Source organism: Corylus avellana, chromosome 9 (assembly GCF_965113065.1).
Source record: "Corylus avellana chromosome 9, dhCorAvel1.hap1.2, whole genome shotgun sequence".
Lineage (NCBI taxonomy): Eukaryota > Viridiplantae > Streptophyta > Magnoliopsida > Fagales > Betulaceae > Corylus > Corylus avellana.
This window is the reverse complement of record NC_142498.1, coordinates 18,897,729-18,921,734: the sequence shown is the minus strand read 5'-3', so window position 1 is coordinate 18,921,734 and position 24,006 is coordinate 18,897,729. Positions and strand designations below refer to the sequence as shown.

Here is a 24,006-nt window from a genome sequence, read left to right as displayed (position 1 = left end):
GTCGAACATGTCGCACCATCCAACTCCTTCTCGTACCTAGAAGCGTCCGTATATCGTCAATAATATGCCCGAAGGATCTTAGACTGCGTTCAGTGGCTTTCAAAGCTTGAACCACCAGTAGGGAGTCTCCTTCAAGAATGATGTCTTGATCATTTCTCTCCTGGCTAAATTCCACTGCTGCCAGTGCTGCCATTGCTTCCCCCACCGTTGGTTCTTGGATCCCATCAATCCGTTTACACTTAGCTGCACAAACACGCCCATAGTGGTCCCGGATGATAATCCCAATTCCCATACGTTGGAGGTTTTTGTCTATGGCAACGTCCCAGTTCACCTTAAGTCGCCCAAAAGGAGGGCATTCCCATGGCACCGACCCCATCATCGTGTTCTGGACACTCCCATTCACCCTCTCTTCTCTGCCTGTCTTGATACTCTGCATAACTATTTCCACATCACTGACCAGGCTATTCGGAGAGATGAATGCACCTCCATGCACTACGGCATTTCTGCGTGCCCAAATCTTCTTTGCAACTAAGACTGCTTTGTTTAAAACCTGCCGCTGACATCGTTCCCTCAGATTAAGTAATACCTCCAAGAACGAATGGAACACTCCATGGCTCTTCTGAATACTTCTATCACATGCACTCCATACGTCAACTGCAGCTGGACATTCCCATAAAGCGTGAAGCTCTGTTTCAGCAGCTCTGTTACACAGAGGACAACTATCATCCTTGAGAATGCCCCTCCTGCGAAGATTAACCTTAGTGGGAAGGATATTCTGACATGCCCTCCAGAGAAAGATCTTTGCTGCATTTGGGATATCTAGACCCCACAAATCTTTCCACCAGGGAGAAAACCCCGATCTTCTAGAGCCTTCCCCATATTTTCGTTCCTGTCTTTCCTTCTCCAGGTGGTATGCGCTGCGAACAGTAAACTCACCTGTGGCTGTCCCTCTCCAAATCAACTTATCGAGCTGCCCATATTTACTAATGGGAATGTTGCAAATAATTGCAGCTTCTTCCTCCTGAAACACATTTTTTATTAGTGAGATCTTCCATTCTCCCGTACTTGGGTTGATGATATCGCACACCTTTGCTTCCCGTTGGACCTGGTTGCAAGGAGGGGATTGCACTTCATAAGTAATAGGCCGAGGGACCCATTTATCGCCCCATATCGAGATCAATTTGCCATCGCCCACTCGCCATAACATTCCTGCATGAATAATCTCACGGGCTGCATGTAAACTCCGCCAGGCAAAAGATGGTCTAGTGCCAAGTTTTGCCTTCAAGAAATCTGATGTAGGGAAGTATTTGGCTTGAAAAATTCGCCCCAATAGACTCTCCGGCTGCTGCACTAATCTCCAACACTGTTTGGCTAGAAGGGCTTTATTAAAAGAGCGAAGATCTCTGAAACCCATTCCACCACTTGATTTCGCCAAACTCATCTTTTCCCAACTCATCCAGTGGATTTTCCGATCGTTCTCCTTATGGCCCCACCAGAATTTCTGCATAATGGAATTTATGTCCCGACATAATTCTTTTGGGAGTAAAAAGATGCTCATACAATATGTTGGAATAGCCTGGATCACGGCTTTCAGCAGAATCTCCTTTCCCGCCTGCGATAAAAACTTATTTTTCCAGTCATTCACCCTTTTCCTAACCCTCTCAGCGATATGTTGAAATTCTCGAACCCGAGACTTCCCCACTAAAGCAGGCAGCCCCAAATATTGGTCATAACGTTTGGCTGCTAGGACGCCTATCAATTGCAACATTTCATCTCGAGAGCTTGGACTAGTATTTCTGCTGAAAAAAAACCGATGTCTTCTCTTTATTTAGCCTTTGCCCTGATGCCTGTTCATACATTTCGAGCAATCCAGACATAAATTGCCATTCACCCACATTAGCCTTACAAAAGAGCAAACAATCGTCAGCAAAAAATAGGTGAGTCAGCCTAGGCCCCTTTCGAGAGGTGGGGACACCTCTTAAGCGACCTATTCTTTCCACTTGTTGTAATTGTGAGCTTAACACTTCCGCACAAAGAAGAAAAAGATAAGGGGAAAGGGGATCCCCTTGTCTTAGTCCCCTGGATGGCCTAATACACCCCACCGGTTGCCCAAAGTTGAAATAAATTTTACTAAAAACTCATATGCATTTCACATGCTATTAAAAAAATTGACACATATTACTTTTATGAGTAATATTATGAGTCTTCTTAGAGTCATTCTAGAGTCCTCTCAAATGTGATGCAACTTTTAAAATTATAGTTGAATTTAAGATATAATGTATTGAACTTTGATCTATTAATGATTTTAAAAGCCATATCACATTTGAGATGACTCCAAAAAGACTCTAAGAAAACTTATAGCATTACTCTGCTTTTATAACCTGAACTGAAAAAAATTCCTCCAACCAATTTAGAAGAAATCTCTGTCCTTATATTAAAAAAAAAAAAACGCTATTTGTTTGGAAAAAGCTACTATTAAATATGATTTTATTTCCTTAAATGCAATCAAAGAATTTTAAAAGATTACCCAACCAATAGAAAAAGGGAAAAAGAAACAGATCTAAGTGCGCCTGCAACGCTGTCGCACACGTCTCTTCAATCATCACATGTGTCAAAATAGTCTTATGTCGGTATCTCAGACCAACAAACATCGGCGCAAATCCCAAGATCTCTCCGATATCCGCGCATCTCAAGAAATCGACGTTACAGATTCCGAGCCCACACCGAATCCCCCGTGTTACTGCACCCGGGTTATAATCTCCAACACAAAAAGGTTTCAGGCCCTCAGGGTCAGGGTCAGGGTCAGGGTCAGAGTCAGATATTTTTGCTAAGACACGTGCGTGGTTTAGGCGAAAACAGGCAAAAGCCCAAACCCACCTCTATCTAATTATTTGATACGTAGAAATTAAGACTTCTGTTCCTAATCTTTTTTTCTAGGGTTTCTGTTCCGATCCTAATTCCTCCCGATTTGATACGGATAGGCCAATTTTCGTTTCCAATTTTCTCTAACAATCATTGTTCATAGCTTTTGGATCTCTTTCTGTGTACCCAACAATCTGATATCTCGAAGTCGGGGGCATTGTCTTGGCGCAAAGGTTAACTCTTTTTCCTTAATTCTTTAATGACCCTCAATTTCTTTTCCTAGTATTTGAAGATTAATCTGACATCAATTGTATATTGGTGCGACAAATGCAAAGAAATCATATTTTGTGTAATTCATCGCTTTTCGTTTTCCTAGAGAGCTGAAAATTTCATTTTACTGGGTTTTGAATCTTCTTCTTGGAAATTTTGGGTAGTGTATGACGATATTTTGTTATTATTCGAATAATTTTTTTTTTTTTTTTTCGTTTTTAAATGTTTTCTGAGCAGCAAAATAGAGGGTATGATATTATCAGTTTATCTGATTTGATGAGGAAGAAGAGGAAAGGAAGCGAAACAGATGCGAGCTCACCAGCCACTTTAACACCAACCCATGACTCGCCACCATCGTATTTCACCTCTCATTATTCGCTAGAAGATTATACAAGGCTGAACAAGAGGTGTAAAGAAGATGCCGATACTGAATCCGTTATTTCTTGTAAAAATAGGCTTGCGGGCATTGCCACTGCTCCGCCGTGTGGGACTTCCTCTTTGGTCCCACCTGGGAGAGGTCTCAAGAGAAAGATAGGGTGTATAGATGTTGCTACCCAAATGGGTCGGAAGAATAAGATTGAGGATGATTACATTTCAGGTGCCACAATTGGGAAAGGCAAATTTGGATCAGTTTGGATGTGTCGGTCTAGGGTTAGTGGAGTGGAATATGCATGCAAGACTTTGCGGAAGGGGGAGGAAACAGTTCATAGGGAGGTAGAGATAATGCAGCACTTGTCTGGTCATCCCGGGGTTGTAACATTGCAGGCTGTGTACGAGGAGTCTGACTGTTTTCATCTTGTGATGGAGTTGTGCTCTGGGGGATGTTTGATCAATCAGATGGTCCAAGAAGTTCAGTATTCAGAGCACCGTGCGGCCAATATATTCAAGGAAGTGATGTTAGTGATAAAGTATTGTCATGATATGGGAGTTGTGCATAGAGATATTAAGCCTGAGAATATTCTGCTCACTACATTGGGAAAGATAAAGCTAGCTGATTTTGGCCTGGCCACGAGAATTTCTAATGGTTAGTTCTGAATACCTGCTACACAGAATGTTACTTATGAATTGTCTATTTTGTTCCCTTTTTTATTGTAATTTCTTCACCTGACTCTGTAGCACCACGAGTTTAGTGTTTGAATGTTTTTGAATGCTTCTTGCGCAATAAAAATGTTTTAAATGCATGTTTAGAGCAGCAACAAATATTCCAAGCACATGAAAATACAGAGGTTGAGGGTCGGGCGAAGGATACATCATTTTAATAGATAAATGATATAGATTAACCAAGAGAGCAGGGAGTGATACCCCCAGCTTGTACCTTTCTGTTGCTGTTTGATTAAACTAAGTATTACGCTTCTGTGTTTAATCTACATGCTCCGACAATTGAATGAAGACTGATGAAAAGGCACACCTTTGTCAATCTGGATCATAGGAGAATGATTTGATGTTGAGCGTGGTAAGTGTTTCACCATGGTATATAGAGGAGAAAACATCAGCCCATTCTCTTCATTTTCTTATAAAAGAAGTTCTTTTATGTGTTGTTCGAGAAGGGCTTGTTACAAAGATCGGATAAACTAGACCAAGGGTGACAGAGGAGTCCAAAAGTGGAAAGATTCGTCGAAAAGGGTGGCGCTGATCATGCATCGCCTGATCTGCCAGCTGTGACAAGACCACAACAAATGAAAAAAAGCCAAATGGATCGTATCAATTTAGCTTCTAAAAGGAATCCTGCTGAGCATTTTTCTATAATGACTGATTATACCTAATTGAGAAATGATTCTTTTTTTTTTTTTTTTTTTTTTTTTTAAAAAAAAATTCTATCAGAACGAGCGTATGTATATGCTCTACAGGGTCAATTACTATGTCTATTTGACATCTGATTAAGAATCAGAATCAAATATGGAAGTTTGATGAAGGATGCTCCTAGGAAGTGTTTCTATGTCTTTTATCACAGTTCCATTAAGTTGAACTGCCATCTATGCATCCTTACATTTAATTCTGATTTCTATTCTGATGTCAACTAGACATCCTTATATTGAAAAATAATGTATTGGACGAAGGATGATCAATGTATGCTAGGAAAATGAACCCTTAATATCGTATTCTTTAATTTAGGAATTAGGTTAGATAAGACTTAGACTTAGACTTGAAAATTTTATTTGTTAAAATTCAAACTAGAAAACAATGGTCATCCTGTAGCCAGTCATCTGTCTCCCTGGAAAAGGGGCAGCAAAGCAGTTCAAACTTGATTAATTAGGCTTCCATTCATTTGGAAGTGGGAAACCCAAGATTGCAAGTGAAGCAGCAAAGGAAGAGGAGTGTCTTAAGGGGAAGTCTAAAGTGGAGGACTTAGGATTAGGCCTCTCGAATTTATTGATCCTTGAAACTGTATTTTCATTCCTTTTCCATAGGCATATCAGACAACCATCATGCATACTCCCAGACAACATGTAGGTAGCTGAATGTGGGGGGCCAAAGTTGTGTCTGTTTCAGAAACATTGCATGGAACAATCAAATGCAGAAGATCAGAAGTGAAGGGGTTCTTTCATTTCCTCCAGACAGAACTTTGTGGAAAAGGGTGCCTATCTTTATCTGAATAACCATTTCAATAATTACTACTATAACTTGAATTACTTTTTAACTTAAAAAAGTCAAGAGGGTTAGTTTTCATATTTGGTATGTAAAGAGACCAATGGAGGAGTCAACCCAAGCTGTCCCTATATACTCTGTGTGTTTGCATGTGCGTGCATGTATGCATGTGTATTTTATTGGTTGGAGATAATCAAAAAATTATATAAAACACATAATCATGTTTCGAGTCTTTGCAGGTGGATATTTCTATCATGTTTCATGATATTGGTGATCATTTAAAAAAAATGTCTCATTAAATTGGCAGTGCATGATTTTATTTTTCTATACTTGCTGGTAGTACATGTTCCTGGTTATATTTTGAAACTTGATATCTGTGACTAAGCTTGTGGGTTTGCATGTCAAAGGGTCTTGTTATTGCATGCCTTAGCAAAGGGATGAGAATTTCTAGAGGATATTAACCACTAGTAATGAGCTTGCATCTTTAGTGAAATCATTGTCAACCATCTGCCATCATTTTGTTGGATTTTCTCTTTTAATTATTTCTCAACTGCTTTTATATATACCGTTGTATGCCAACCCTTTTTTTTATTACCATATCTGATATTGGTCCTGTGTTCTATGTTCCTGCTTGGCTTTCATTACACTTTTCCCTCTTTAAATGTAACTAAGTCGTTAGCATCTTTCTTGTAGATTGTTGGTTATCTGTGAAAACTGTCAGCCTACTTATGAAATGAGAAAATTATTATACTGCAGGCCAGAGCTTGACCGGATTGGCTGGAAGTCCTGCTTATGTTGCCCCAGAAGTTTTGTTAGGAAAATATTCTGAGAAGGTCGATATTTGGAGTGCTGGTGTTCTCCTCCATGCTCTCTTGGTCGGTGCTCTTCCCTTTCGTGGAGATTCCAAAGAAGCGATTTTTGAGGCGATTAAGAATGTCGAGCTTGATTTCCACAGTGGGGAATGGAAGTCGATATCTAAATTTGCTCAAGATCTTCTTGGTAGAATGCTGACGAGGGATGTTTCGGCAAGGATAACTGCAGATGAAGTATTAAGTAAGAATCTATACCACTAGCGAGAAATTCCTTACTCCACTAACGGCAAGGAAACTTTTAATTAGGACTATGCTAACTTCTGTATCTGCTCCCCTTTTGACCCTGCATACTTAAATATTCTACAAAATATTGCCTAATCTTGTAAGTTTTGCATTCAGATGCCGTGTTGCCTTAAAATGTTTTCACGGTGAACCTGTCCCTTTATTTTGACACACGTTGCTGGTCTGTCAATCACTGAAGGTCATATTATATCTGCTTGCACTGGCCTATTTTATTCTTTTCTTTGTTTGCTTGTTTCCTTTTAACCTTTTAGCACAATTGAGCAGGCCGTGTTTGTGTGTTTCCTTTGTAATCCTGATCTGCTCTTAGACTAAATGACGACTGATTTCTGGGGATGTAATTCTTCTATCTAATTGAGATTCGAATCGGTGTTGCTTCAGGGCATCCATGGTTATTGTTCTACACAGAGTGCACGCCCAAGACTCTACCCCTTAGATCGAAATTGAAGAACCATATCGGAGCACCTAACCGGCAACATGTGGTTGCACCTGGATTAAAGTCAGATGGAAACAGGATACTCAGCGGCTCTCTCAGCCAGGATTCAAGCCCTGGTTCATTATCTGAAAGTTGCAAGTCAGAGGATCAGGATGACTTGGGTTTAGTCGATGCCCTAGCCACTGCAGTCTCACATGTTAGGATTTCTGGACCAAAGAGGAGTAGAGTGTGTGGTACTACAGGTCCAATAGAGCAGCATGGTTCATCTAACATGAAGGCTAACAATCTCTGCAGAGCTTTTTGATCCTACCGACAAGACTGACTCCACCAATATCACTTTCTCCACTCTTTTCATTATGTGGATTTGAGATGAGCTTGAATTGGTGCAAATGATGATTACAAGTTGACTTTCCAGATCAAGATGGTGACCGGATAATTTGTAGCTTGAGATCTCATTTCTATTCTTTATTTTGGTGTTTGCTATTTTGACCTAATAATGGTTCTAATATGATCTACTGACACAACTAATGTGTAAATAGAATCATTAGCGTTCTATGATTTGACATCCCCCCCACACTTGCAGAATGGGCAAATACTGGCCCTTCGTGTAAATATTTGTTAGAAAATTGTAGAATATTATCTCCTTAAAAGAAAAGAAACGTGGGGCTTTTTGATGTAAGGAATTTCTGGCTCTTTCTAGTTGTGATATTTTCTGTCTTCTCTTACGTTTCTTTACTGTTTAGTGGCTCCTGGATTTTCAGAGCATTTTTATTGCCTTGTCTCTCATCCACTGGACATTGTTTAATTTGCTCTATTCAAAGTCAACTGCCGTTAATGGTGGATCGCTCAACACAACTTCATAAATAATGTTTGGAGAAAGTTCACATAACCCCCTCAAACTACCACTCAATTGACAATGTCTCTCCTAAAGTTTCAATTGTGACAATGTTCCTCTCAAACTACCAAAAATTGTCAATGTTCCCTCAGTGATGAAATTACCCTTAATAATTTTTTTTTTTTTTTAAAAAAAAAAAACTAAAACTTCTAGAAAAAACCTAAAACTAACAAAAAAAAAAAAAAAAAAAAAATTCAAACGTTGGCCAATATTTTTTTTTTAAAAAAATCAATTTTATAAGAAAAAAATTTAAAAAATCTCGATTCTTTTTTTTTTTATATAAAAATTGAAAAATTTTCGTTTTTATTTTTGTTTTATAATTTTATTTAAATAAAAATTTACGTTTAAAAAAAATAAAATTTTCGTTTAATAAAATGAAATTTTTTGTTTTTTAAAACTAAATAAAAAAATAGTTTTTTTTTTAAATAAAAATTTCCGTTTTAAAAAAAATAAAATAAAAATTTTTGTTTAAAAAAAATGTTTTTTTTTTTAATATTATTTTTAAATTAAAATTTTTCGTTTTTTAAAGAAAATAAATTTTGTTTTTTTGAATTTATAGGGGTATTTTTGTCTTATTGAAAAATTTATAGGAGCATTTTTGTCTTATTGTTAATCTTGGGGGAGGACATTGACAATGTTTTGGTAGTTTTGAGGGGACATTATCACAATTGAAAGTTTGGGGGAAACATTATCAATTTGGTGGTAGTTTGAGGGGGTATATAAACTTTACCCATAATGTTTTCTCCCACCAACGCTGACAAGGTAAAGAATTCGATATTTGGCTTATATATAATCTTATTATATCTTATCAACATCAGTTGTAGATCAGTTCTGTGTATCAAAACCACCCCTAATGCGAGTTGTACACACGACACCAAGGAAGATTCGGCATCCGCTGCTCTGCTAAAGCCTAAAATATTGGCTGGAAATTTCTTTTTTGGAGAAATTTATATCCAAAATAAAATGAGATCAATCTCGAGACTAGAACTTCTATCATATAAATCATGAAAATACTCTGAACTCTCGCATGTCAACTCATCTCGAGCGAGATGGTGTTGGAGGAAAGTACCCGCAAAGCTTTTGACCCATATATAGGACGAGTGTGACTTCTTCTCAACCAAACTCATCATATGGGTCCTTTTACTGCTTCTGGTTCTCATCCTTTCCCGTACAGAAACCTCCCCTTTCGATGATTCTTCATCTTCATCCTCTACTGCATCATGGGTTTTCTTCAATAAATGGAGAGGAATGGTACTTGATGATGCCAACCCAAATCCTAGTCAGCCCGACAAAACCGACATTCTAACCTCAAAGCTCCGAGACTCGGTTACTTTCCTTCCGAAAGACCTCAGATTTGCTGCAACTGCTATGACAGGGAACACTTGGTGCATGAGCTCCTTGAACGACACCCACGAGGATAAAGAAGCAGAGTACCTCTACTTCCCTTCACAAGCATCCATGGGAAGGCTTCTGTGCATCAAGGGTCACAACACAGGAGACGGCACCAAAAATTCAAATGCCTTGGCATGGCCAGAGAGTCTTCCAGAATCAGCAGTGTACATGAAGGGCTTGGCCTTCGTGTCGGACACTTACTATGATTATGTAAATTTATGGCATGGGGTGACTGCTATGGCTCCATTCGTTGGTTGGTCCATGAATGGGTGCATAGGGCCAACAAAATGGGTGCTGTACCATTGGGGAGAGCTCAGGGGTAGAATAGGATCATGGCTTCAGAACCTAATGCAAGCAAACTTTGGGGAAGTTGCAGTGGAAGAATTCAAGAAAGGAGATGGGGCATACTGTTTTTTGAGAAGGCGGTAGTGATGAGGCATAATGTGGGGGGCATGGGGAAGGAGAAGAAGCTGCAGGTTTTCGATTTATTGAGATGTGAAGGGGGTTTTGTGGAATAAACCCGGGTGGTAGGGGAAGAGAAGTGAATGAAAAAGGGGAGCCAATCATAAGGCTAACTTTGCTAATGAGGAGAGGTTCAAGATCATTTAAGAATGTGAGCGCTGTGATCGACATATTTGCAGGAGAGTGTGCGAGGGATGCCTGTTGAAGGTAGCTCAGTCAGAAGATCTAAGCTTCTGTGACCAGGTTTGTGGCCTCTTCTATATATGTTGCCTCTTGCATTTCTTGCAATTTTCATTTTGTCCCTTTAAGTTCTAGAGAACTTACAACATATTAATGGCCATCAGAAATCAGAGAAAATGGTCATCAGAAATCCGTCGGTTTCCAAAGAACTGGGGATACTCCGATACTTGAATTAGTAAAGGTTGTCTGAGAAAAATGAATCGGGAATGAGAAGCAAAGTGAGTATGTTCAAAGTCATTCATCTATACGTTAGGAAATCTTTTGAAACTGGGTTCCAGTTGAAAGACTTCCTAAAATATACATTCTTGGCGTAGACAACTTTACTTCTAAACTTTCAAACGTTGACTCGTCAACAGACTCCTCTCTCTCTCTCTCTCTCAGTCTCACTGGCCCTGGGTCTAGAGGCAACAATATAACTTGCATACCTTTGAGCATTTGAGTTTCATTGCTTTTGCCAATCTAGAGAAACTCAACAAGTCTGCCTTGCCAAGTCCTTACCGAGATCCTTTAAGACTTGGTAATTCTTTTTCAATTTAAATTTCTTTCTTTTATGGTTAGGATATATAGGACAATAATTAAATGAACTTTTTGAATTCTGAATACCTAAATTTGAGCTAAAACTCGATTTTGGAATGGCCACCCCAGTTGTCTTTTTGAGTTTAATTGTGCTTATCAGCAGTTTGTTTGAGTTGATTAGAAAACTTACACTTTTTGCAGCTCAGGCTTTCGGAACCCAATATGAGTTTGAGGCTTTGAGCAGCTTGTTTCCAGTACTCTGTATTTCCCATCCTAAAGCCTCAAACTCATATTGGGTTCCGAAAGCCTAAGCTGCAAAAAGTGTAAGTTTTCTAATCAACTCAAACAAACTGCTGATAAGCACAATTAAACTCAAAAAGACAACTGGGGTGGTCATTCCAAAATCGAGTTTTAGCTCAAATTTAGGTATTCAGAATGCAAAAAGTTCATTTAATTATTGTCCTATATATCCTAACCATAAAAGAATGAAATTTAAATTGAAAAAGAATTACCAAGTCTTAAAGAATCTTCGTAAAGACTTGGTAAGACAGACTTGTTGAGTTTTTTTGGATTGACAAAAGCAATTCAGCAATGAAACTCAAATGCTCAAAGGTGTGCAATTTATACTGTTGCCCCCAGACCCAGGGCCAGTGAGGCTGAGACAGACAGACAGACAGAGAGAAGTCTGTTGACGAGTCAACGTTTAAAAGTCTAGAAGTAAAACTGTCTACGCCAAGAATGTATATTTTAGGAAGTCTTTCAATTGGAACCCAATTTCAAAAGATTTCCTAACGTATAGATGAATGATTTTGAACATACTCACTTTGCTTTCCATTCCCGATTCATTTTTCTCAGACAATCTTTACTAATTTAAGTATTAGAGTATCTCCAATTCTTTGAAAACCAACGGATTTCTGATGACCATTTTCTCTGATTTTTTATGACCATTAATGCGTTGTAAGTTCTCTACAACTAAAGGGACAAAATGAAAATTGCAAGAAATGCATGAGGCAACATATATAGAAGAGGCCACAAACCTGGTCGCAGAAGCTTAGATCTTTTGATTGAGCTACCTTCAACAGGCATCCCTCCACCGTCGCACACTCCCTTGCAAATATGTCAATCACAGCGCTCACATTCTTAAATGATCTTGAACCTCTCCTCATTAGCAAAGTTAGCCTTATGATTGGCTCCCCTTTTTCATTCACTTCTCTTCCCCTACCACCCGGGTTTATTCCACAAAACCCCCTTGCTTTACATCTCAATAAATCGAAAACTTGCAGCTTCTTCTCCTTCCCCATGCCCCCCACATTATGCCTCATCGCTACCGCCTTCTCAAAAAGAGTAATGATACAGGTTACGCGGCGTGCATGAACAGTAACGCACGCCGCTGACGTGGCATGTGCCACGTCGTAACCTCTGTTTTTTTTTTTAAATAAAAAAAAAATAAAAACAAAACACGATCGTCTTCCCCCCCCACCCCAAAAAATTTCCCCCCAAACTCATTTTCCCTCCACGGCTCCACCCCATTCTCCCTCCACCCAAATTCTCTCTCCACCGGCGCCGGCGCCGGCTCCGTGATCCCACTAAAACCGGCGCCGTGATCTGCTCTCCCCCACCATCGACCGACCCCTTTCCTTTCTCCATTTTTCCTCCCCAACCCCTTTTCTCCACCATGTGTCCTCTCCTCTCCCCACCGTCACCACGGCCAACGACCACCTCCACTGCCCTCCATTAGCTCCGGCCGAAACCCCCAAAAGCATTCCCTCCTACCACACATTTCATTTGCCCCCTAAATTTTCCCCAAACCCATTCTCCCCCACCGGGCCATGAGCCCATTATGAAATCCAGTTACAAAACAAAAAACTTCACAGTTACGATTCAGTAGTCCCAGTTCAGACTTCATTTCTCATTTCGTAGAGTTTGGGGCGCGCAAAGTATTGAATTTCTCCGATTTTCTCTTGTTGCGCTTGTTTTGGTGAGTTTGATTTCTCGTCCTCTCTCTTTGAGCTTGTTCTGGAAAATGGGGGAAGAGAAATGGTGAGCGTGAAGTAATATTATCATCTTTTTGGGTCTTTAGGAATTGAAAAGTTGAACCCTAGATCAACCCCCTAAACCCTAAACCCTAGATCAACCCCCTACAGAAATGTAACATCTTACAGGAGTTTCAGCCTCTTGGACAGGCGGAGCATATTCAGGATCTCCAGGCTCGGCAAACCTACTCACAAATTGCGCCATCCCTTCATAATATTAAGAAGAACGATGATCATATTATAATTTTACAAATCAGTATCAAAACGAAAACCATTCAAACACGCTCTAGACCACAACAATAAACCTGTTAATGGCGGGCATTTCCTCTTCTCTGGAGGCGGTTTAAACTCCAAAGGTGGTCGAGGCTCAAAAAGCTTTAACAGGTTGGCTGTTAGACCAGTGGGATGGCTCTGCCCAATCTGCATTGCAAGCGAAAGTCAATAATCAAGTCCACCACATAACTTCACCATGATGTTTTTGCAAGCCCAACTAAATTGTTGCAATGATTGTGATTAAAAAATTGTTCCAACACTAAATTCCTTACAGCAAAATTAGCAATTTTGAAATTCAGATAAGAACACTATATTTCTATTTCCTCTACTAAGATGTGTTGTATCAAAAATTTAGATGTATAATCAATCCATTGAACCAAATCCACCAAATATAAAAAAGTAATAATATGGATCAAATAAAACCCAACTAAAATTAACAAATCTGTACCATCAAAATATAGATCAACCTTTTTTTCTGAGTCAGACCTAGGGTTGAGGAGATTTTGCAAAAAACCTTAACTACGACCAAACAATAAAACCCAGAGAATTTCACAAACAAGAACGAGGAGCCGGAAGCGGAGAGAGAACGAACCAGTTTGAGCTGTTGGACGCTGGCTCGGTTTTGGACTTTGGTGCGGGCCTGGCCTGAACGGCGGCGTTTTGCTGGTTGCGCATGAAAGCCTCGTTGTAGTCTCCCATGGCGAAGCGATCGGACCTGAGCTTAGGGTTTATGCGAGAATAGAAGGTTGGTTACCAGGTGAGAAATACGGCAAGCATCGATGGGTTGTTCGGATCCGGTTTGCGTGAACCGGGTCGGGTAGGCGAAGAAGCCTCAGAAAGCGGCAGCGAAAAAAGAGAGGGTTTCCCAGAGGGACAATTTTGAGCAATAATTTCAGTGGGGGAGAGGAGATCACGGCGCCGGTTTCAGTGGGATCACAGAGCCGGCGCCGGTGCCGGTGGAGAGAGAATTTGGGTGGAGGGAGAATGGGGTGGAGGGAAAAAGGGTTTCGGGGGAAATTTTTTGGGGTGGGGGGGAAATGTCCTGGACGATCGATATTTCTTTTCTTTTTCTTTTTTTTTTTTTTTAAATAAATAAAAAAACAGTATCATTACTCTCTCAAAAAACAGTATGCCCCATCTCCTTTCTTGAATTCTTCCACTGCAAGTTCCCCAAAGTTTGCTTGTTTAAGTAAGCTTGTTTCCGGTACTCTGTTGACGAGTTTACAAGCTTCTTCTCTTTTTATCATTTCCATGTGCTTTACTCATAATCTAAACCACTTCAATTCCACTTTGGCTGAGGACTTTTTGAGCCCCTCTCTCTCTCTCTCTCTCTCTCACGGCTTGTTTCTCATCTTCAATAATTGTACGGAAACATCAGAAAAAGGACAATATTTGGGATATTAATTACAGTTTTTACCTTCTTTTTTTTTTTTTTTTTTTTTTTTTTTGTAATAAATTTCCGTAACAATTCATATGAGTGTTATATGGGTGAAAAAGATGAAGTAAAAAATAATAATTATAGTATTTGATGCAATGAATGTTAAATAAAATGGGTTTTGTAATACTTAAACCCTAGAATAAATGGTTTCATGACATGTAATGGAAGCTTCTAGCCACACTTAATAATTTCAATAATTAGGAAAAAAAAAATAGAATAATTTCATGATAAATGTCTCTTACATGTGATGGAAGCTTCCTATAATAAACTATTCAATAAAATAATTTAATGACATTGCTTTGAAGAAAATATGGGAGTGAAAAGAATAATCTGAGAAGTGTGTCCCCTTTAACATGGGAGTCTCTTTGTTCAACATGGTAACACCAGTATTAATGGTATATACTTTTCCTTATAGGGTGTGATTTTATCATGTAGATCTTATTAATGGCCATGGGGGTGTATAGTTTTCACGTGGAAAAGATTCTTAAAACGATTGATTTGTTTTTCTTATGAAGGAGATTGTGTGATTTAATGGCCTGATTATCTTCCATGTAAAAGCTGCTTGAGTCAGATCCGTCTAAAATTTATATCCCCAACAATAAACCCCAATTTTCATGGTTGACTTGCTAAGCTAATCGGGTCTTAAGAATCTTGTGTGTACTCACAATTGAGGTTGCCTCTAATGTCAGTGTGTTCTATAATGTATGGTGCTGTTTCAGGTGAGAGTTATGACAAACACCGACATTGTTGCATAGCCAGCCTCATGGAGCTCAGCTAACAAACATGTTGTTCATGGATAGAAATAGTAGCATAATGGAATTTTTTCCCAAAGGATGGTTGGAGCTCGCCGGCGTAGGCCAATATGCACATCACTGGATGGCAGACCTATCCGGGATGAAACACCAGGGTGCCTGGTGGGATCCACGTGGCGAAAAGCAATGCCAATTTGCCCAGAAAGATCCCAGATGCTTTGATTTCCAAAATCAGAAGATGGCAAAGTTGGGCACAACGAAACCTTGTTTGCAGTGTGGACAAGAAGTGTCCTCAACCAAGTAAGGATGCGTAAGCTTGAAGAAGCCACCTGGAGTGCACCGCTGAAACCAAGCGCTTGTGTTTGCTAGTGTCATCAATTTACTGCTCAAATTGCTGAAAATCTTTGTCGGTAACATACGGATGAAATATAGTTGTTTCTCTCGATGAAGAAGAGGCCATATGGTTCCTTCTGTACTACGCGCAATAGTTGATACATATTATGACGTTTTTGTGCTAAAATACGCAACATAAGCAACAGAAACACTGAAAAATACCAAAAATAATTTAGAAGAGAAGTATTTTCCAACCTATGCTTGCCTAATTGTGCCTTTAGACATATATTGATGGAATATACTTGTGAGTGATGGTCAGTGTACATAATACCACGTGATAAATACGTTGTCACATCATTTAAAAAGTCAATCTTTCCTTTTATGCAGAAACCATTTCTGAAAATGCAGGTATACAGCACAATATTATAACACGCGATGACCACTAAAATTCTTTCCTTTTTCACATGTAATAAGCTAGTGTTACAGAACCATGTCAAAGATGTGTCATGCCAAAGGCTTTACAACAGAACCAGTATAAATCAATTGGTCCAGAAAAACCTTCCAATTGAAGTTCTTTGATGCGGCAGGTCAGCACTGGACTAGTCCTCATTTTCTAGACATCTTGGACCAAAGGTAAACCACAAAGAAACAAATTAAAGCAAAAACAACCACTTGAACAATATGGTTTGAACCATTCTGGATGATGCTTTTATTCAATCTTCTGAGATTGTTCTTGACCCCTGCTTGAGCTTTGATCACTGTCATTTGCTGTAATGAACAGATGAAAGAATGACTTTCAAGAAGGCTGTCCTATTATCTACTTCATGACTAAAAAAGCCAACAAACAATTCCAAAGATGTATCAAAGACAAGATAAGCCAAAAACTTTCCTTTTTTCCTGAGAGAGAGAGAGAGAGAGATTGTTGGAAAAGATTCTTATTTGGTGAGACATGGAACTACTGGTAAACATAGCACAAAGTCCTCATCATTTTAGTTCTTTCTTATAAGCACAACAGCAATACACATGTTATTACTCATATCATCCTTTCATTCATTTTTATCTAATGTTACAAATTCTAAGTAATAGGTGCTTGAACTTACTGTAATCAGCTCTCTGTCCTGAATTTTTTATATTACTACATGCTGACTGTAGTATCCCTCCCTATTCCTTTCTATTTTCAGCAGACCAGTCTAAAAAAATTACTTAATAGACTCATCATGCTCAATCAATATTTTAATTAGACGAGATAGTCCCTCTGACAAAATTCAGGATAACCTGACAGTAACAACTAAGAGATTACCACATATCTTAAGAATATACATGTTTATGTGTGGAGAAAAGGTATTTGAACTTGCTATACCAGCTGATTAAGAAAATCTGTTTGAAATCTTGCTTCTGTCCCTATCTCTTCAGCAACCTGCACCAGAAATATTGAAATGAAGAGAAATGGGGATGAATAAAGTAAAATCTAGAAAATTGAACAATTAGATTGCATAGACTAATCAAGTAAAAATGCCTATACAACATTGATATCATGGGGACCTTATTCTGCCAAATACTTTTCCCAGACAAAGGAGTACTATCATGGGGAACAACGACGTTGTAGAAATAACTAACATCGAACAGCCTCTCTTGAAAGGGGTCCAACAAAGGTTATCTTCACCTTTCCGTCTCAAACTAAAGGAGTACCACAAATTGAAAAACAAAGCAAAGACATCCACCTCCTAATTGTGTGTCGCTCTAAAAAACTTGCATTCCATTAATGAGAGACACTAGATAACTCCAAATGATCAAAGAGAATTTTTTCTTTTTTTGATTGATTCTAGTTTCCTTATGATGGGTTCTAGATCTTTTTTGAGTTAACATTGCTTAACTCACATCCCTACACCTTTCATTGCGTCACAAGGCCTTTTTAAGACTCTGAATTCAAATTCCTTGTTTCGGATCAAAGGTCCTAGGTTCAATCTCCTTATGCTAATCGAGGGTTACATGGCTCTCCTAGCTAGAACTATAAATATAAAGAATCAGTTCAAACAAAATTAACCTTCCTAATATAAATAAATTATTTTGAACACTCGAACAATTTCCCAGGAACTAGGATACTGCACTGAGTAAAAAAAATAATAATCCGTCTGTTACAAATCAATACTAAGTCCAAATAAGAAACCTCTCGCTGGCTCACATATACCAATATTACTAAAGCTAATAGCAACCAATAGTGAAATTTGTGCCTGGGGTTCGAAATCTGTCTAACCATTACCAGAGAAAAGCCAAAAAATAAAAAACTGCTTTCTATTATACATGCAATCGAGATGCAAAAGTAGAACATGCGCCCAAATACATGTATCAAAGATTAGAGCATGCACTCATATATCATATATCATATATTCACGGCAAATAGCCTATTATACAATGTCAAATAAAATAGCTTCAATTTCCCTTCTCTATTCATAACAATTTGCATAGCAAAGCTAATTCTTTATACTTTAATACTCTGAATAGAACAAAGCATTTCAGACCCCCCAATCATGTACAAATTTTTCCAAATGCTTTCTAAAATGGAGGCATGCCACCTCGAAAAGTAATTTATTCTCTCAAGTGGTACAGTTAAGAAAATGCTCAAGACATGGGCATGTTAACAACTAGTCCACTTTGCACCTCTAAAGAAAATTTCACTCTTCATTGTACAGCACATAATACTTGGAACAAGCAATTACAGAGAACATATACAAATTGTAAAATCCACACAGCCATTAGATATCAAAGTTGCAAAGAAACAGTCAGAACCACCCAACAAATATTATTAGCCCTTATTTATTTATTTATTTACGTGCATCTTTTTGTTTCGTTTCACAAGCCTAATCAATATCTTTTATGCAGTCAACTTGTAATTGAAAACAAAAAATGCATAATAATTGAAGGACATACGTTTCTCAATTTTTTGACTTGGCTACGGAGGCCGGTGATCTCGTCGTCCAAATCAGCGTGCATCGGATCAATCCGCAACTGGATTTCATCAGAACTAGCCACTGGTCTCGTGCTAAGACCCTCTCTGCAAACCCAAATTTACACAACATTTCGCAAATTTAAAAGGAAAAAAATAAAGAAACAGAACCCCTCGAAATCTTCAGAAGGAGCATAACATGGGAGAAATATCGAATAGAAACCCTAAGTACCTTGATCGGTACGGGGCTGCACCGCCGTAAAAGGAATTGGATGCCATTGAAGATGAAGGAGAAGAAAAAGGAGACCCTAGAACGAAGAAAAGAATACTGCGTGGAATTCAATTCAATTCAATTCAAACACCAGCGAAATTCAGGGGAAGCTGATAAAGATGGTCGATCTTGGCTGGCTTCGGTACGCGACTCCGAAATTTACACGGAATGGTTGATGGTGAATGATGATGTGTCGGAGAAGAAATCCACTCGTTCGTTCTTGTTTTTTTGATCGGCGGCTTGAAAGATAGGACACCCGTTTTCTATTTATGAGCTTGCCGACAGACTACAGTAGTCCGTTAGGGTCGGCACGTGTGAAAGAGGAGTAATGATAAAATGAGGATTAAGGTTCTCATATAGTAATCTCAAATGTGACGTGGCATTATGTGATGTAGCATTTAAAATTACCATTCAATTTTAAATGTCATAGCACATTTGGAATGACTATATCATTTTTATATCATTACTCGTGAAAGGATTTATATAGGATACACTTTTTCTTAAAAAAAAAAGAGATAAATGAGAACAATGTCGACTTAGAGCTTGTTTGAGATTGCGTTTGAGGAATCTAAAAATACTTTTAATACTCAAAAAGTCGGTTTGAAAAAAAAAGTACTCATTTGGTAAAAAAAAATTAAAAGCGCTTTTAAGGGTCCAAAAAGCCTAAAAATAGCCAAAATATACTTTTGGCAAAAGCTTAAAAATAAAACTTTTGCCCAAAATTTTTTTTTTGACTTAAAAGCTCAATTTTTCAAACAGACTCTTAATAGATTTTAAGGCCACAAACTTAAAGTAGGGTCTTTTTATATTTAAATATTTAATTAGATAATTTTAATTTTAAATTATTCTTTGTACTTTTTCTCATTAACTTTTTTTTTCAAATGACTTGGAAAAAAAAAAAAATTGTTAGAAGGCATTTAATTTCAACAAATATCATATTTTGTGTTGAACTACATATAATTCTTTTTTATGTAAAATTTAAGGAGCGAACTTAGCCAAATATGTTGGTTTTAAGTTAAAAGTGAAATTAAGAGTTTAATAACTACTTTGTGACTGCAATTAACTTGACTTTCCATTTTACTTTTTCATTTCCTTCAAAGTCTCAATATCTTGGAATTTTATCTTACAATTAACACATTGTTTTATTGTTGTAAAAAAGCATTGAGTAATTATTTGGAGCCTTATTTTTATTGGGCCTAAGGAGATTGCCTAATTTGCCTGAGTATTCAGGTAGCACATCACATGGGAGATCACATTATTACTGGCTGCAATAATGTTGCAATCAGAAAATGTAAGCATAAAATATGAAAAAAAACTAGGTGTTTTTCTAAAATATTTTTACGGTCATTTTAGTTTTAGGTGGATATTATTTAAAAAAAAATAAAAAATAAACTTGTCATTTTCTAAAAACTAAGTAAAAAATAATATCAAGTTTATTTTTTAATATTTTAGAAAATAATATTCAAAAAAAAAAAAACATTAAAAAAAATTTCAAGAAAGCACCTACTATTTCCCGTATTTTTATAATGATATGGAGGAAAATTTTGTCCGATAAATTCGGCGGTTGGTGGGAGCCCACGCGAGTCAAAGTAACGTGCAGATTTCCCTCAAGTAAAACATACTTTAGACGCGTGATCTGCCGGTAAAAGCGAGTGTATTTTGTGCACATTGTCCACACCAAAATGGACCGATGGGCAATGGTTGACAATTCCCAGCAATAAACTCCTGTGCGCGCGTGTGCACTTTTGGTCACCTGTTCATCTCTCAAACGCCGCCGTTTCGAATCTCAATCGATTGCCTCTTTGAGAGAGGTCTACGTGACAGGTGGGCAGTGGGTCCCAATCGGCGCGTCACTAATAACGCTTTAAATTGCGCCAAAACCCCCCTCACCCTCCCGCATTCTTGTGGGAACCGAGAGGACCTCTCAAGAAACAAATTTACCTAAAAAAAAAAAAACAAAAAAAAAGGAAGAAAGAAAGAAAGATGGGAAGCGAAGGTGAGATTGTGAGGAAGCCGAGGTTTCTATGCCTTCACGGATTCAGAACAAGCGGAGAGATTCTCAAGAAACAGCTGGGGAAGTGGCCGGAATCCGTGCTACAAAAAATCGATCTCGTCTTTGCCGATGGTCCTTTTCCGTCCCAAGGCAAATCCGACGTCGAAGGAATTTTCGATCCTCCTTATTACGAATGGTTCCAGTTCAACAAGGTCAGTTTTTACCTCTTTCTTGTTTCCTTGATTTCCATTTCTTGACAAGCAAAGCAATTATCTCTTAGCCCTGAAGAAGCTTGCTAATTTCTAACAGGAATTTACAGAATACACGAACTTCGATGAGTGTCTTGCGTTCATCGAGGATTTCATGATTAAGCACGGACCATTTGATGGCCTCCTTGGTTTCTCTCAGGTAACTTATTCACATTGTTTAAAAATGAAATTCCAAAAATTCAACAAGTAATTCGAAAATCATTTTAATTTGGATTTCATTTCATCTACAATTCGTCGGCGATTCGCAGGGGGCTATATTGTCGGCTGGGCTGCCGGGGCTGCAAGCCAAGGTACGTACGTGTAAACAGTTGATTGGTTAACGGGTAAAATTGAGATATGATTTGGTCGGCTAAGTCGGTGCTTTTGGTTTTGGTCGAATTATTGCAGGGCGTGGCGCTCACGAAGGTTCCTAAGATTAAATTTCTCATCGTTATCGGAGGCGCCAAGTTGAAAGCATCATCGGTGGCTGAGAATGCATACTCCTCACCCATTCAATGCCCGTCCCTCCACTTTTTAGGTACTCTCGTTGTTTGTTTGTTTGTTTTCTTGTTGGAACTAACGTTGGTTGTTTCTTAATCTATATATATATATCCTATTTAATTTAATTTTTTTAAAAAATTAATGAAAGTTTTAAACCCTCACATAATTTGATTAACCGGCTAAGCTTGATGATAGTAAAACCAACCAATAGAGAAATGCATTGTTTCAGGAGAGACGGATTTCTTGAAGCCATATGGAAAGGAGCTCCTGGAATCTTGCGTAGACTCCGTAGTGATTCATCATCCCAAAGGCCATACAATACCCAGACTTGGTAATCTACGTGTCTCTCTCTATCTCTCTCTTTATAATTCTTGTACGCTAGCGTGAGGATGTAAATTTCTGTTTTTTATATTTCAGATGAAAAGAGTTTGCAAACTGTGGAGAGCTTCGTTGAGAGGATTCAAAGGATGTTGTCCGACAAAGAAGAGTAACGGCTAGATGCTTATACGAGGATATTTTTCTGGCATTAGAAAATAATATGTGTTTCATTCAACGTGTTTAGGGATTAATTCTGTGTCATGTAACGTCATTTTTTATGCTTGTAATCTCGTAGTTTTGACAATGGTTGTTTTCGAACTTTTGCTGTGTTATTTGAGCTTTATGCTCGTTTATCAATGAATGAGACTGAACTAATTTTTTTAAAAAAAATAAAAATAAAAATAATAATTATGTGTCAATATCTTTTTTTTTTTTTTTTTTTTTGAAGGCTGATAACCTGTTTTTAACTTCAAATGTTTGCAATAAATTGATTCATTATATATATATATATGGCAAGGACACAAAAAATGATTGTTGAGATTCATAAGTTAATAGAATGACAATAAATGATTATTAAATAAAACATGTGAGAGATGACACTTACCACTTATTAAAATAAGTTAGAAAAAAATTTCCTCCAAAGTCCAAATTCATATAGCAAAACCCACATTGACTTTTTATTTTGAATGGGAGAAAATTTCTACGAGCATGATTTTTTGTAGACCGGCGTGCTTAATATTATTAAAATCATGTTTAAATAATAAAATAATAATAATAATATTTTAACACTGATGAGTTTACTGTTTAAACACGCTGGTGTGCTAAAAATCACTACTCAATTTCTACATTAAGCAATCCAAAAGGGCCTTTTCGACATCTTTTATTATCATCATTTACAAAAATGGCCTTTTCAAGATCCAAACGGCACTTCTTCTAAAATTCATAATCGTCTAAACTGTCAAACAGCAGCCAATCCATACAAAGGGGCACTCGTCTTTTAGTAACTTGTGTAACCTTAGATGAACGACACTTATTTTCTGACTTCCTAAACGAGAGGGCAACTTTGTGGCCTTCACCAAAAAGTTGAATTCTCAAATATTAATAAAAGGGAAGCTATGGCAGCTTCAACGGGAGTAGATATATCACCCTATTTGATAGCTGTTCTAAATTAATGGAAGGTGACTCTTTCGTTACAATTATGGTTATTAATAAGCCTTTTTCATCTTTTAGATTGGTCCTCTGCTCCTATCATTTATGATCTGTAATTGAAACTTTGACATTTTTAAGATTGTATTTGGTGCACATCATCTTGCCAAGTAGACCACTATCAACTTTGTGTTTGAAATGATTCTCAATCCCATGTATAATCATTTCCTTTGTTTGTAATTGGCTTAGAAATATATATATATATATATATATATATATATATATATATATATATATATATATATATGAGAGAAAAACATTATGCATGAATCATTATGATTGCCCAAGAGTGAAACGTCTACAAGAATGTTATCCAGTTAAAAGGAAAAAAGAAAAAGAAAAAGAAAAAGAAAAGAAGATAAATTAAACTTTTAATCATTTTGTCTAAATGCCCTTCGTCTTGTTAAAGTGAAAATTTGGAAAAAATAATAATAATAATAATAATAAAAGAAAAAATAGTGAAGCCGTGGATTAGTGCAAGGCATTTTTAAATTTTCACTTTGTTATATATATATATATATATATATATATATATATATTGGACATTTTAACAATAAAGGGATAAAATAAAAAAAGAATTGACACATAAAATACCGACATTATAAATTTTTTAAACTTGAAAATTACAATTGCAAAACAATTAATAAGAGTAATTCTATAAGGCCTACTTATGTCTTATTAAGAATGATGTGGCTATTAAAATCATCATTGGGCTTGTGATCGATCATTAGTAAATTTTGATCAAAGAATGATTTTAATAGTCACATCATTCTAGTATGACACAAGTAGGCCTTCTAAAATTACTCAATTAATAACAAAGCGTCCTCAAAAGGTAGTTCAATCGACTGTGACCATGCTTAATGAAACAGAAGTCACTAGTTCGAATCTCATCCCCCTCTTGTGCAGACATGTTAAAAAAAAAAAA

The 24,006-nt window shown here is 37.5% G+C and overlaps 4 protein-coding genes, 1 long non-coding RNA gene and 1 other non-coding gene across 6 annotated transcripts; 3 read left to right on the top strand and 3 right to left on the bottom strand.

The window, feature by feature from the left end:
• Positions 1-2,851: 2,851 nt before the first annotated feature.
• PEPKR2 (phosphoenolpyruvate carboxylase-related kinase 2) lies at positions 2,852-7,974 on the top strand. Its single transcript, XM_059604684.2, has 4 exons — positions 2,852-3,095; positions 3,370-4,156; positions 6,475-6,771; positions 7,212-7,974. Exons 2-4 carry the CDS (start codon positions 3,409-3,411, stop codon positions 7,568-7,570), a joined length of 1,404 nt encoding a protein of 467 aa, XP_059460667.2. The 5' UTR covers positions 2,852-3,095; positions 3,370-3,408; the 3' UTR covers positions 7,571-7,974.
• Positions 7,975-8,881: 907 nt separating this feature from the next.
• Positions 8,882-15,636, top strand: LOC132191025 (uncharacterized). Its single transcript, XR_015909155.1, has 2 exons — positions 8,882-10,258; positions 15,235-15,636. It is a non-coding gene; the product is annotated as an uncharacterized LOC132191025 (transcript).
• On the bottom strand, positions 10,343-14,397 carry LOC148583904 (uncharacterized). Its single transcript, XM_088510701.1, has 2 exons — positions 14,203-14,397; positions 10,343-12,112 (listed from the first exon to the last, which is right to left on the bottom strand). Exons 1-2 carry the CDS (start codon positions 14,328-14,330, stop codon positions 11,719-11,721), a joined length of 522 nt encoding a protein of 173 aa, XP_088366827.1. The 5' UTR covers positions 14,331-14,397; the 3' UTR covers positions 10,343-11,718.
• Positions 12,275-14,110, bottom strand: LOC132189646 (uncharacterized). The gene is made up of 4 exons (XR_015909156.1): positions 13,670-14,110; positions 13,110-13,224; positions 12,932-13,011; positions 12,275-12,787 (listed from the first exon to the last, which is right to left on the bottom strand). It is a non-coding gene; the product is annotated as an uncharacterized LOC132189646 (long non-coding RNA).
• Positions 15,637-16,036: 400 nt separating the features above from the next.
• LOC132189785 (bet1-like protein At4g14600) lies at positions 16,037-19,081 on the bottom strand. Its single transcript, XM_059604575.2, has 4 exons — positions 18,777-19,081; positions 18,529-18,652; positions 16,961-17,017; positions 16,037-16,368 (listed from the first exon to the last, which is right to left on the bottom strand). Exons 1-4 carry the CDS (start codon positions 18,821-18,823, stop codon positions 16,207-16,209), a joined length of 390 nt encoding a protein of 129 aa, XP_059460558.1. The 5' UTR covers positions 18,824-19,081; the 3' UTR covers positions 16,037-16,206.
• Positions 19,082-20,771: 1,690 nt separating this feature from the next.
• On the top strand, positions 20,772-22,224 carry LOC132189645 (uncharacterized). The gene is made up of 6 exons (XM_059604395.2): positions 20,772-21,020; positions 21,118-21,216; positions 21,326-21,367; positions 21,465-21,594; positions 21,787-21,888; positions 21,975-22,224. Exons 1-6 carry the CDS (start codon positions 20,799-20,801, stop codon positions 22,046-22,048), a joined length of 669 nt encoding a protein of 222 aa, XP_059460378.2. The 5' UTR covers positions 20,772-20,798; the 3' UTR covers positions 22,049-22,224.
• The last annotated feature ends 1,782 nt before the right edge of the window (positions 22,225-24,006 follow it).

Bases quoted from the DNA above. Each gene is read 5' to 3' on its own strand.
- LOC132189645 (XM_059604395.2), top strand. From the start codon at position 20,799: ATGGGAAGCGAAGGTGAGATTGTGAGGAAGCCGAGGTTTCTATGCCTT. The intron at 21,021-21,117 runs GTCAGTTTTTAC...AATTTCTAACAG, and splicing joins AATGGTTCCAGTTCAACAAG to GAATTTACAGAATACACGAA. The intron at 21,368-21,464 runs GTACGTACGTGT...GAATTATTGCAG, and splicing joins TGCCGGGGCTGCAAGCCAAG to GGCGTGGCGCTCACGAAGGT.
- PEPKR2 (XM_059604684.2), top strand. From the start codon at position 3,409: ATGAGGAAGAAGAGGAAAGGAAGCGAAACAGATGCGAGCTCACCAGCC. The intron at 4,157-6,474 runs GTTAGTTCTGAA...ATTATACTGCAG, and splicing joins GGCCACGAGAATTTCTAATG to GCCAGAGCTTGACCGGATTG. The intron at 6,772-7,211 runs GTAAGAATCTAT...GTGTTGCTTCAG, and splicing joins AACTGCAGATGAAGTATTAA to GGCATCCATGGTTATTGTTC.
- LOC148583904 (XM_088510701.1), bottom strand. From the start codon at position 14,330: ATGGAAATGATAAAAAGAGAAGAAGCTTGTAAACTCGTCAACAGAGTA. The intron at 12,113-14,202 runs TTTTTTGAGAGA...TATCATTACTCT, and splicing joins AAAGGAGATGGGGCATACTG to TTTTGAGAAGGCGGTAGCGA.
- LOC132189785 (XM_059604575.2), bottom strand. From the start codon at position 18,823: ATGGCATCCAATTCCTTTTACGGCGGTGCAGCCCCGTACCGATCAAG. The intron at 18,653-18,776 runs GTACTTAGGGTT...TTGGGTTTGCAG, and splicing joins GCAGCCCCGTACCGATCAAG to AGAGGGTCTTAGCACGAGAC. The intron at 17,018-18,528 runs GTATGTCCTTCA...TTTCTGGTGCAG, and splicing joins AAGTCAAAAAATTGAGAAAC to GTTGCTGAAGAGATAGGGAC.